At 39.2% G+C, this 13,809-nt stretch overlaps 2 protein-coding genes across 2 annotated transcripts in view; one reads left to right on the top strand and one right to left on the bottom strand.

The window, feature by feature from the left end:
* The first annotated feature begins 1,385 nt into the window (after window positions 1–1,385).
* On the top strand, window positions 1,386–2,428 carry LOC146672415 (uncharacterized). The gene is made up of 4 exons (XM_085402221.1): window positions 1,386–1,525; window positions 1,605–1,850; window positions 1,926–2,093; window positions 2,211–2,428. The coding sequence occupies exons 1-4, from the start codon at window positions 1,504–1,506 to the stop codon at window positions 2,309–2,311; spliced, it is 537 nt and encodes a 178-aa protein (XP_085258347.1). The 5' UTR covers window positions 1,386–1,503; the 3' UTR covers window positions 2,312–2,428.
* Window positions 2,429–5,470: 3,042 nt separating this feature from the next.
* The window catches only part of LOC146672412 (uncharacterized), an 85,110-nt gene continuing 76,771 nt past the window's right edge, over window positions 5,471–13,809 (bottom strand). Inside the window, exons 3-4 of the mRNA XM_085402570.1 lie at window positions 7,588–7,920; window positions 5,471–5,631 (exon numbers count right to left, since the gene is read on the bottom strand). Coding sequence (XP_085258696.1) covers window positions 5,471–5,631; window positions 7,588–7,920 — 494 coding nt within the window. The remainder of the gene's footprint in view (window positions 5,632–7,587; window positions 7,921–13,809) is intronic.

The following is a 13,809-nucleotide window of genomic DNA, read 5'->3' as shown; positions in this document are numbered from 1 at the left end:
TTTTAACAAAAGTACAACACTTTAAAACATAATATAAAAAGGTCACATGGAGTTTGATCATCTGTGCTACTTTAAATTAGATCAGCCGTCGTAATGGCAACAAGAAAACCACAAAGCAATATATGTAACTTTGAACACGGAAGGAAGTTGATTTAACTGCTGTGTCTGAGCTCAGCCAAGATGAACCCAGCATCTCTTCAGCAGCTGCTCTGTAAGTTCAATCTTTCACTTCCAAATGCAATTAATTGTATTTCTAGCATATCAGCTGAGTTATACAAGGGTGGTGACATATGTTATGAGACAGAGTACTGTGCAACAGTCTATCTCTGACTTATGAATCACAGATGAACCAGTGTTGTTTGTACATAAAACAGAGAAATTAGGAAAGAACATATCTTAAAGTGTGTATTTTTAATTTGTATCTTGAGGAATGAAGGCTTAAAGTTGATATTATTGTAGGTGTGGCCTGTTTGATTGACAGGCGGATGTTGACACAGGGGGCTGTACCTTCTGTCTGCTGCCGTTCACCTCAGCTATCCCAGAAGTGGGAAACTGAACCTATTTTATTTGTCTGTTACTGACACTGATTAGCAGCTGTCTGTGTCTCTGTGACACATTCATGATATTTATGGATATAGTTTTAAAAACAAAAACAGACAAACGAACAGCTAGAAAAGGCCTAAGCAGGAGCTAAAAGTCCCCTAAAGGGGAGACGTGGTAGCAGAAGGAGCTTTGCTGTAATGTGAACCAGCTGAAAACTCAGATTGACTGATATCATTTCTCTTTAGGTCTGAACTTACTGCTGTGCTGCACAACAAACCAAGGTCAGTGAACTCATCGTGATAATCCAAAACATCTCAAAGAGTCTTAAATAGAGATTTTCTGCATCTTATTTTTAATGCTGTCTGCCACGTATAAAGTTTCAATAAAGCTTGTCTCTAAAAACTGAGGCATTAAATCCAAAACCACCTTTTTTGGTGTTTTTAATGACATTAATTATAACTGTGCATCTGAGAGCACTGAACCTGGACCAGCCAGGATCTGACTGCATGCTTGACTACTGTCTTTACTATCAGTATCACATTTTAAATGTAAAGTGATTTAGGAATACTGAAGACACGTGATGTTTACTGCATTATATGTTTATAGTGCAATATATGTTTTATTTTGGGTGGCTGTGTTACTGTTGTTGAAAGATTATGAAACTCAGTTGGTCATTCTCTTTTGAAAATTGATTCACATCATATCCTCTTCCTGGCAGCTCGTCTGACTGTGAGTCCCAGCAGCTCTCAGCTGTTTAAAGATACATTTGTGTCTCTGAGCTGTGAGGAGGACGACAGCTCTGCTGGATAGACTCTGAGGAGAAACACAAGCAGACAGCAGAGGACTCAGTGTGGAATAAAGTGGGGAAAAGCATCTGGTTCCAACTGTAACATCACTGGTGTTCTCCCATGGGACAGTGGAGTTTACTGGTGTGAGTCCAGAGAGGGTCGCATCAGTAACATGGTTAACCTGACAGTCACTGGTAAGCTGAGTGTGTGGAGTTAGTGTTGATGAAGCTGTGTGTAAATGGATGAAATGCTGTAGTTTGTCTCTGTGTTGAGGTGGATCAGTGATCCTGCAGAGTCCTGTCCTCCCTGTGATGGAGGGAGATGACGTCACTCTGCTCTGTAAAACAAAGACCACTCCCTCCAACCTCCCAGCTGCTTTCTATAAAGATGGCTCCCTCATCAGGAAGCAGCCTACAGGTCACATGACCATCCAGCATGTTTCCAGGTCTGATGAAGGCCTCTACAAGTGTGACATCAGCGGTCATGGAGAGTCTCCATCCAGCTGGATCACTGTCACAGGTGAGGAGCTTCACTCTGATTTCACCTCTTATTTCATCCACATATTCACCTGAACAGGTGGGATTCTCTCTACAGAAAAACCTACAACCACACCTCCACCCACCTCTACACCACTTCCCACTCCATCAACTCCGCGTCCTGACTTATTTTCACCTGAGCTTGTAGTTATCCACCTGGTGGTGTTCTGTCCATACTTCATCTCCACTCTCCTCATGGTGTCTTTATATCGATGCAGAGCCAAAGGTAACACTCTGAATCATTCTATGATCAATCAATATGCTGATGATTGATCAGACTGATCATCTCTTTATCTGAACTTTTCCTGTGTTATCAGCTGATATAATTTTCTAACAATTATAGGAAACTACATGCATGTCTCTGTGGTAAAGACCTCACCCAACCAGGCTGATCAGGGATTGGATAATGACAATGAAGATGTCACTATAGAGCATCACTTCTGAAGCAGAGCTCATGTTCAGCCTCATATTGGTGGAAGGTTATTCCTGCCCTGTGGAGGATTTATATCATGTGCTGCCTATGTATCATTGTAGCTCTGTACAATAAGTAATGTACAAGGCAGTTAGTTTATGTTGTGGAGTTTTCTGTTAATAAAGTCTGCAACGCAATCAGCTGTGGCCAGGCTTTTTAATTACTGCATGCAGGAGAGCAAACAGACAGCAAATATCTTAGTTGTACAGTCATGCGCGCTCTGCCTCTGAGACGTGTGTCTTTTATAACATCACACACACAGAACTCGTGCATCATAAACATTTAACTGTAGATTTATTTGTTTCTCATTTTAGGAAGACAGTCTCTATTTGCTGTCTCGGTGTCTTGCTCATGTCTGAATTATGCTGTAGACTGAGCTTCTGAGATTTTACAGTTTTTCCCAATTGTTTACACATATTTCCTGAAAGCATGCCTCATATTGTCAGAACTCTACACACACAAATAAAAAAAAACACACATAACGGGCGAAACCCTTCAATTCTCCTGCAAAATGAAACTCTACATTCAAAAAAATGTTACTTATAAGAACCAGTTAAACACTAATGTGCTTGTAAAACACTATGACCACTTTGTCATCACAATGACTTACTTTAAGCCTTTTTTGTTCACTGTTACACTTACTAAAGACAGTACATTGGCCTACATAAGTGCACTGTAAAAGATTTCAGAATGTTTGTATACAAACACAAATACATGGTACCAAATATATTTACTGTATTTTATGTACCGTGTTCATCCCAACCAACACAAAGTTGCACATACTGTGGTCTACATATACAAACAACAGAAGAATTTACTGAATACATTTACAGTCAAAACAAAACAAAACAAAAAACAATGACATAAATAAATAATAAATACGTCTGTGTTTGGATGATGTCCCAAAATATGTTGTTGTTGTTTTAACCACCACCAGAGTCTAGACCCCAGGGCTCCTGACCTAAGTCCTGTCACCGCTGGATCCCTTTCAGCCAAATTTTGCCACTTTCTCTAAATACATTAGTGTCTCTATCTCAATAAATATTGTTTAATTCTTCCAAGTTATCACATTATTGAACCATCCCTGATGGATGATACATGTATATCATTCTTTTATGACGAATGACTTAAGACTAAAATTACTGACTTTTTTCTGCTGAAGACTAAAAAACCCCAATGAAGACTGAGGCTTGGATGGAACTCTGGCTGAGATGTCAGTGAGGTGGAGATGGAGAGGAGATCGGTTGCACAAATCAGAGTCTGAAAGTGAGAATGATGGAGGGCACAGATTTAAACTGCCAAAATTTGAGGCTGATTGGTCCAAAGAAAGCAGGCGAGAAGATGATTGGACTAGAGTAATGATGACAGTATTGAGATTGACGGCTACTGCATGGTAGTGATGTAGAAAATGCAAAGGCAGCCTAACACTCAGGAAAACAGGCAGATGAGTGATTACAGATCTTCGTTATTGAACTAATACACAAGTTTCATAACAATCACAGTGAAAATGCAAATTTATATACATCTTTGTAACATGAGTAGTTTTTTCCTCCTCTCACTGTTTCTGCACATCTCACAATGCAAACATGTCCTAATAAAATTCATTAAAAACATAACATGCATTTTTTAACCAAGAAAGGAAACTATTTCTTGGTTAAAAATGTTACAACTTTAAATCATCCTATTTGTGCTTTAAGGGGGGAAGAATATAAATTCTCAACAATTCTCTAAACCACCACAAGATGACGCTCCAACACAAGGAATGCAATCATCCCTGCTCAGGCAAGTCAGCAATCACATCTACTACACATCTAATTAACCTCTGCTCACCAGAAACATGGTTCTACAACTACTCCACTTTACACAGCCACACAATGTAATGTTCAAAACCACATCAGACATTTAAGGAAACAAACAAAGTCCAAACACAATTAACAAATAGCAATGATCTAATTTTTGTGTTAATTACTAATCTGCATTTAGCTAAAGTGTCAAAATAGAGATTCACTTAGTTCACAACAGTGCTCTGCTTTGGAGTCTGTTAGGATGAAGTCCCATGACTGAGCAAGGGCTACTGGGTAATAAAGTCCCACTGATATAATCTGGACATTTTATGCAACTAAACTGACATATATAAAGGTGTGTCTTTGTTAATTGTATCAAAAACTTGCATATTGTAGTTTTGATTGTTTTTGCTTTTGGCAGAGTTAAAAATAAAAAATCCTAGCTTGATCACCAATGAAACCTCTCAGAAGAAAAATTTACATCAGTACACAACTATTTTAATTTGTTTTAATTTCCGGCTCTTTTTAGAGAACCAACTCTTTCAGCTCCCAACCGGCTCTTCAGGTTGTTTTGTTGCTTTAATTAATTAATTATCAACAACAATATAAAATTATACACAAAAGGAATTACTAATGTAAAAAAGTGGTTTTCCTAATGTATGTTTATATATAAATATTTATGGAGACAAAAACACGTACAAACTCCAAAACACATTTCTAGCATTAACTGAACTTCCAAAACAGAGCTACCTAGATCACTTAAATTACACAATCGAATTCATATGTCTATTGTTTTTGTATTAATACACAAGCACTCATACACATATATATATATATATATATATATATATATATATATATATATATATATATATATATATATATATATACATACATACATATACATATATACATATATATTCAAATAATTTTTTAAAAAAAACTTCATTTACCTGTTACTACCACACACCCAGTCCGATTGTTGGTACTTCCTGGCTTGTGTAGCCACTAGGTAACAAAAGCTCAACACTGTGCCTAGCATTCTGGAGCACTTCTGTTGTCTTTTGTACGTGTTTTGAGTTGTTATGTGCTTCAGAGTTCGTACGTGTTCGTACGGCCCCTAGCATCCTGGAGCACTTCCATTGTGTTTTGGAGTTTGTACGTGCTTTGTCTCTAGGGGCCACTGTAAATATACTTTTATTTATTCAGTTATTATTATTATTATTTTTTATTAATTACAGTATCTGTCCTGTTACTCTGAATTTTGAGTTTGAAAACGTGCAACAGCAGCAAGAGCAGAGCTCATTTGGAAAACCTCCGAGATATTTCAGATATTTCAACAGGAGGCTATGAATCCTGATTCTGCATCGTTTTGTAGATCAAAAAAGAAGCAACAGCAGCAACAAGAATCACAAGAGGAACTATCAGACCAGCTATTAGTCCAACAGATCCACTCTTTTCTCCTCCATCCTCCTTCCCTCCATCTCCACTCTGTCCTCCTGGCTGACCTGCAGGTGAGAAACAGGTGTGAGGTGTCAGCTGTCAGGTAGGTGATGAGTGAAGAACAGAACAGAATCCATTTCCTCTTCAAACTGCTGTCAGACATTATCTACTGCACTCTGATCACATCACTCAGACCAGCTGCTTTCTACAAAGTCTCATCAACAACATCTTTAGAAACAAACATCAACAACCAGGAAGCAGCTTCACCTCTGATCACACACACACTCAACTCTACTCACTCACCTGGAGGATCAACAACACTCAACTTTACCTCTAGCCTCTAACTCTCTACAGCATGTTATTTATGACTACTTCAGCTTGATTGACAGATATAACATATAAATCTACATTCAAGTGTTTAAAAGGCACTAATATTATGCCTTTGGGTCAAGAATTTTGGTCCTCTCAAGTATAAAATCATTAGAGCAACATTTGCTGTAATGCAGTTCGTGAGGAAAGACAATGCGTGACCATCTAATGTTAGCAAGATGAACCAGTGGCACATGATAGAACACAATACAGCACCCAGAGCGAGATGCAAACAGTCAAAGTTTTGGTGATTTAAGTTTTTTGGTTTCTTAATATTTCTTAATATTTATTCTTATTCTTATTATTCTATAATCTTTATTCTTAATATTTATTCTTAATATTTCTACAAATTTGGATATTTCTTTCCAAACGATACAATTAGGATAAAAAAAAAAAAAAAAAAACACTTCTTCTTGCTTGAAATTCCAGGAAAAGTTTCCAGCTGATTTATTTTTTTCTTTATGTATAAAATGTACAATATAACATGGCAATACTTTCATCACCAGGCTACTGCAAAGTAACATTTACTACAACAAATCCTGGTGAAAGTAGAGATTTTAAATCTTACTGAAATATCTTTTTCAACATACATTATGTATAGGATATCCCTATTATATGTTTCAACTGTCTAAACTTCAAGCAATTCCAATATTAATTCCAAATATTCTTAATTAAGGTCTTTCCATATTTCCCAACTATATTATCTAATTTTTAAAATCATGATTTCAGTAAAAACATTTGAAACTGTATCATGTAAAACTTTAAAAAATAATACCCATAACCATTGAGATTCATGTCTAAACTTGATTGTGTTTTGTGTTGATGTTAATGAGACTCAATTTACAGTCAGGTCCTGTTATCAAACATGAACCTTCATATTGGTTTCATCCCTCCCAGTGTGTGTACTGACTTACACTCTTTTTGTCTAACATTATATTAACACAGAAAATAAAAATAAAATCTATTCTACTGCTAAACACAGACTTTTGCTAAATGTAACATTTACTTTCATCAGGTACAGCAGCTCCTCCACAGGTGAGCTGAGGTTTGTCTCGAGCGTCACCGCCACATGAAAGTGACTTCAAAGTTACAATGAAATTAAATGAAAGTGGAAAGAGAACAAAGTTTTTCAAATGATCTAATATGTAACTTTGAATCCATTTCCCTCTCTTGTCACCTTTACCTGTGCACCAACATTTCCTCTACACTGACTCTAAAACTCTTTTTGCTCTGATGATGAAACAGAGACTCATACACAGTGATCCAGTACAGTAACTTCTAAAACTTCAACAGTCTTTCTATGTGACCCTCTCTGTCCCTCTGCTAGTTCACAGATTTACTCATACAGGTACATTTTTGTACATTTAAATTTAAATGTAAATAAATGTAAATGATTTATAATTATTTGAGAAAATAAAATAATAATAACTTAATTTAAATACTTTAAACACATACTTGTGCAACTGGAAGGATTTATTTCAATTTGTGATTCTATGAACTGTTGATTCATTCAACAAGTTTCGAATTCATTTTAATTTAATCGGTTTAGCAAACACAGTGTACAGACTATTATACAATACAGTATAATATAATATAATACCTGTGTTATGGAGTCACATCCATAACCAAGAAGAAGCTGAAATTAAACTCACCTGAGTTTTCAACCTTCAAAGTGACTCTGTTTAGAGACTGTGGTTTCTGTCCATCATATCCAGCTTCACATTCATATGTTCCAGCGTCTTTCGTGGTGACATGTTTGAGAATCACAGAAAAGTCTCCAGTCTCCTTCCATTTTGGATCTTTCATCTCCACTCTACCTTTAAATAGTTCATGCTGGTACTTATCTTGAAACCGACCATCTCTGAAGAGGATGACAATATCCTCTGACTGCAGGTCAGACTTTTCCCACCTCATCATTATTGAAGTAGCATCTGTGGGACCAGAACACTCCAGAGTGACATCTGCTCCTCCTTTGACTGTTAACTCTTTTTGGTCTGAAACATTTTTATAAAGTGAATAGAAAATAGACAAACAGGAAGTAAAGACTCATTAGTAGAACTACAGTTAATAGAAAACAATACATTATCTAATAATTACTTTCCATCCATCTGTCCTCTTTCATTTATCCAATTCTGGGTCACAGGCTGGGGGAGGTTATACCAGCCTTAAGGTGACAGAGGCAACCTGGACAGGTTGCCAGTCTGTCACAGAGCTAACACAGAGAGACAGACAATAATTTACACCTACGGGCAATTCAGAATCATCAACTAACCTAACCCCACTAACTGCATGTCTTTGGACTGTGGCAGGAAGCTGGAGAGAGCCCACGGAAACACAAGAACTTACAAACATGGAAAAACCCCGGCCTGAACTTGCTGTGAGGCAACAGTGCTAATCACTGCACCACCCTGCTGCTCTAATATTTAACTTAATTCTTGAAAATGTCATCTTTAATCAAAAAATTAAATAGCTGGTTCACTTTAAGCACCTTGAGGTTACTGTTGTTGTGACTTGATGCTATATAAATCAAACTGAATTAAACTGAACTTTACAATGATTGTATCAAACAAAAGATGATGATAAGAGAAAAAAAAAACTGTGTGTGAGGTAATATGTGAATAAAAATCTTTTACTGCTGGTTTATTCACATCCTGTTTGTTAAATTGTGAACTCAATTCTGCTTTAAAGACCTGAAACCTGAGTTTAAAGAACTTTTTGTCTTTACTTCTCGGCAGATTGAACTGACAAATATTTTCATTTACTCTATGAAAAGAAAAGTTATACAAATTTGTTTGTGCTTTACAGTCATGTCCAGGATTTTTAATATGGAGATTTGTTGACTGTAATGTCTATAAGTACAGACAAGGACATGATCCTCAGCCTTACAACAATGTAATTATTATTCTTGTATAAAACTATCATAAATGCACACATTTGTCTCATGTTTAGATGTATTAGAATATACATCAACATAGTCTAGAGTAAAATTGTGCATTTAATAAGGAAGTCCTACAAAGTGTTACAGAGGACAACTGGAACCCTGACAGTAGTGCTGTCTACAATAAAATCTGTTATACAGCTAAACACAGAGGTTTGTTAAATGTGACGTTTACTTCTATCAGGAACAGAAGTTCCTCACCTGCTCTGTGCACGCCCCTCACACAGGTAAGCTCAGGTTTCACCGCCTTTACATGAATGTGACGTCAGAGTTAAAATGAAACTAAACCGAAGAGGAAACGAGGCTCTTGAATTAATCGAATATTTAGCTTAGAATATATTTCTCTTTCAGACGATCACATCATTAGTAAAAGTCTCAATATCGATAAGACCCGATTTACAGTGAGGTCGAATCAAACATTACCCTTCATCTTTGTGTCGCGCACAGCGACTCCACCATTACGCACAAGAAATATCCTCCCCCCCTAAGTGTGTTTACTGACTTAGGCTCTTTTAGTTTCACACCGTGTTTTACCAGGAAGAAGGAAAATATCTTTACTATTAATGCAATCAAATCTGTTATTGTTTAGAAGTTTGTTAAAGTTTACTGTTATCGGGCACAGCAGCTGCTCATCTGCTGCTCACACAGGTGAGCCGAAGTTTGTATAGCGTCACCGCCATTACATGAAAGTAACGTCAAAGTTTAAACTGAAAGGGGCCGAGAGTTTTTGAAGTGTAGTCTAATATTTAAATCCATTTCCACTCTCCTGTCACCATTACCCGTGTGCCTACATTTCCTCCACACTGACTCTGAAAGTAACGACCGTAAAATGAACCAGAGCGGAAACTTTTTTGCTCTCACGAGGAAACAAAGACTCTTACACAGTGATCCAGTACAGTAACTTCTAAAACTCCAGCAATCTCTCTCTGTTACCTGTCCTTCGGTAACAGATTTATTCACACAGGTACACACGGTTTACCTGTACAGTCCAGAAGTCCCAGCAAACAGAGGAAGAGAAACAGCGATGTCAGTGATTTTAACTCCATTTCTCGCGGTTCTGCACCACGGTCAAGTGAGCCGTCATTTGTGAGCCGTCATTTGTGAGCCGCCATTTGTGAGCCACAGCCAGGCGCCTCTTTTCCGTCGCATTAATTTTCTTGCGCTTCTACACCGGCATTTACGGCAGCGCCTTTTCTCCTTATTTCCCGATCGAAAGCATAGACCCGCGCACAAGTACACGCGCGCACGCCCTCAGACACGCGCATACATTGCTTGGACAGTCTGGTTGCATATTTAGAAATTCATTAAAAATCATTCTTAATAGTTGATGTCCAACTTTCAACACATTCGTCCTCTGGGACAACTACTGCACCTCTGGGCCAAGTTTCATCCATATTTACTGTAATATTCTTCTGTCATTTTTTACAGTGTGGTATGTTGGAGCAGCAGTTTATCGACAGCTGAGAGGAAGAGGTTGGATAAAGGAAGGCCAGCTCTGTTCTGGGATGCACCCTGGACCCAGTGCAGGTGGTGGGAGACAGAAGGACTCTGGCCAAAATAACATCTCTGATGGACAGAGTCTCCAACCCCATGCATGTAAATGTTGCTGAACTGCAGAGCTCCTTCAGTGACAGACTGCTGCATCGCTGCGTTTCCGCAGGTCCTTCCTCCTGCAGCTGTCAGACTGTACAATCAAAACTGCTCCCAACAAACATAGATGTTTACATCTGTGCTGTAACTGCAATAATTTAATCAACCGATTCATACTACAACCTGGTTTGCCTCTTATCTGTAGTTATTTTTATTTAATTTAATAACTGTACAGTACTCTGTTTATAGTAACCATTGTCCATATGTAAATATGTAAGAAAAAATGTGTATGTTTCTGTTCTGTGTCCTGTGTACTGTTTGTGTGTCTTTCTGGCTGCTGTTACAACCAAATTTCCCCTTGTGGGGAATATTCTATTCTATTCTATTCTATTCTAAATTAAAGCAAACTTGTATTCAGTGCAATACAGTCAATACACTACAATACATCCTTAATAGTTGATGTCCAACTTTCAACACATTCTTCCTCTGGGACACCTACTGTACCTCTGGGCCAAATTTCATCCAGATTTATGGTAATATTACTCAAAAATTAAAGGACATGTATATTGAATTCAATACACTTACTTAGAGCTGGGCGATAGAACGATAACGATATGTATCGCGATATAACTTTTTCTCGATAAAAAAATTTAACTATTGCGATAGACCTCGCCACTCTTGTCCTCTTAAAAAAAAAAGAACAGCCAATCCAAATTAAGTAGCGCAGAGCCGAACCAATCACAGCCGCAGCGTCACGTCACGTGACTTGTTACGTACAGCACAAGTGCCAAGCCGCACATGTGTATTTGTTTGGGAAGCAGCCAGCCACCGTGCCGCCCGGGTAATTAAGGAAAAGAGTGAGCCGACTAGAGAAATCAACCGAACGTGACCGAAGGTTACCGAAGAGAAAACAGATGATGGTTCCAATGCCGGAGAGATTGTCGAACAGAAGAGCCATAGAAGTTCCGTAGTGTGAAGGTATTTTGGCTATTTCAAGTCTGACAAAAAACAGAGTAGCGTGCACTGTAAATTGTGCCGAAAGCAAGTCTGGAAATACAAAAAACTGGTGCATGCTCAGGCTACGTCCACACGTACCCGGGTATTTTTGAAAAGGCAGATTTTTCTATGCGTTTGCACCTTTCGTCCAAACGTAAACGGCGTTTTTGGTCACTGAAAACGAAGATTTTTAAAAACTCCGGCCAGGGTGGATATTTTTGAAAACTCAGTTTTTGCATTTACGTGTGGACTAGAAAAACCGAGAAAACGCAGCGTCAAAGGTGTGCGCATTTTTTATTGTTTCGGTGAAATGAATTTCTACAATACTGTTAATTCTACTCTCTGCAGTGTTTAAATGCTTACATATACACACAGTTACTGTCCCTCCACACATACGACTCGGTTCTGCTTCTATGCCCCAGCTTTGTTTACTTTTTCCCACCGAGGCTTCTAGACTTCTGATTGGCCAACATTTCTGCACGGTTAGGAATCTAGCTCCACCTGCTGCTTTGGCATGTTCGTAGCAGCGTTTTTCTTCATTTCTCCCTTTATGTGTGGATGGGATTATTTTTTAAAACAAAAATGGAAAATCTCCGTTTTCAAAAATACCCGTGTACATGTGGACGTAGCCTCAGTCTCTGACTGGAAGCGCTAATTCGTCATTCGGCTTTTGTCAGACTAAAGTAACTGTTAAAACTGTTTGAAAAGCTAAGCTATACAACAAGGAGAGATTGAGAATTTCCTTTTAGTTCTCATTTTATTTGATATTGACAAAAGTTAGTCAGTTTTGTCTGTTCTTCTGTAAAACAAACTAAGATTTATTTTTAGAATTAATATTTTGTTTCTAAGTGGAATTGACTATTTAGTAGTCTGTTTCGTTTGTTCTATTTTGAAACTTAAACGCTTTAGCGGCTGCCTTTTGTGTAGTTTGCAATATTTGCCTTTATTTATCTGAAAAAGTCTCATGTTCCTTAAGTACATCTATCCTGTTGAACTTATTATGGGAAATAAATATTTAAATAAAAACAAGCTGCTGATTATTTCACATTTTACTTGTGAGCAACGGCACATTTAAATCTTACAAATATAGTTATTTGGCTTATATCGTGATAGATATCGTTATCGCCTGAAATGAAAAAAACAAATCGTGATATGAAAAAATCTTATATCGCCTAGCTCTACACTTACTTAAATATTGCATCATATTCAAAAATTCATAAGAGGAGGAGGGGGAGATACAGGAGAGGTGGAGGAAGATCTCAGCCTGGGTGTTTATTGTCTTATGTAGTCTGGAAGATGAGTGGATGGTGGGGTGGGTGCAGTTTTCTCTGTGGTGGGGTTGGGTGGACTGTCCCGGGCTCTGTGGGGCCGGGAGGCGCTGCTGCACTGGGCCCCGGTCTGGATGGGCCTGGGCCCCCTTTCCCTGGCGGGTCGCGGAGTATGGGGGTGCCTACTGGGGTCAGCGGGGGAGCTGGCCCCAGGGAGGGGTCACTTGCCCCTCCCTTCCTTCCCTCCCCATCTCCAGCTGCCTCCCTCTTCCCGCTCCACCACAACCACCCACACATGCAGGGCCTTGGAGTAGGGGTATGTCACCAGGGTGCAGAGGAGGCTACCCTCCCCCTCTGTCCCCTTCTGGCTGCCTCTGCCTCAATTTTATCCCACAACTTAGACATTCACATTACTCACACTCTCATTACACATACATATAGGATCTTGGGGGTGGGCACGATACACGGAATCCAAATTACCATCAGGGTGTACACCTCACCCCTCGCGTGTTTGCCCACCTCTTAATTTTAAATACACGTAGACATTGAGGGCTAACAGGAGGGACTATGCGCTTACCTGCTGCTCTCTGGCAGGTAGCTCCATGCCCTCCTGGGTTTTAAATGCACCTTAGAACACACATGCATCAACACTACAATGAGCGGGTGGAGGGAGGTTTGGAGTCTTCTCTCACCCCTGTTCTCTGCGACCTGCTGGAGCGGGGGGGCTAGGAGGAGGAGTTGGCCGTCTGACTGCGGTCTGGAGTGTGGGGCCTTCCTGCTGCTGCGGAGTCGGGGCGGTCTGCCTCTCCCCACCGCAGGGAAAAGGGTAACACCACCTGGGTCTGGGTGCGGTTCCCCCCTCCAGGGGCAAGGGTACCTAGACCCGGTTTGTAGAGTACGCTTGGGGAGTGTGATCGTGTGTACAGCGTCTCTTTATGTCTGTCTCCACGTTGGTTGAGTGTGGAGTAAGTGCATATGAGAGCATGAGGGTGGGAATGGATGTTTGTTTCTGTGTGTGCCTGTATGTCTGTGTCTATATGTCAGGTTGGGTGTCAGGCGCCACCTCTCTGGGGACATCTCAG

Source organism: Rhamphochromis longiceps, linkage group LG3 (genome assembly GCF_057381845.1).
Source record: "Rhamphochromis longiceps isolate RC_006_pf linkage group LG3, R_longiceps_female_GT1.1, whole genome shotgun sequence".
In the NCBI taxonomy this organism is placed as follows: Eukaryota; Metazoa; Chordata; class Actinopteri; order Cichliformes; family Cichlidae; genus Rhamphochromis; species Rhamphochromis longiceps.
Note: the sequence above shows the minus strand (reverse complement) of the source record. Positions and strands in the feature narration are given on the sequence as shown.

What these genes read in the sequence shown, in the direction of transcription:
- LOC146672415 (XM_085402221.1), top strand. Translation starts at nt 1,504, where the DNA reads ATGGTTAACCTGACAGTCACTG. An exon ending in GGTTAACCTGACAGTCACTG is followed by an intron (nt 1,526 to 1,604) that starts GTAAGCTGAGTG and finishes CTCTGTGTTGAG; the next exon opens with GTGGATCAGTGATCCTGCAG. An exon ending in CAGCTGGATCACTGTCACAG is followed by an intron (nt 1,851 to 1,925) that starts GTGAGGAGCTTC and finishes TTCTCTCTACAG; the next exon opens with AAAAACCTACAACCACACCT.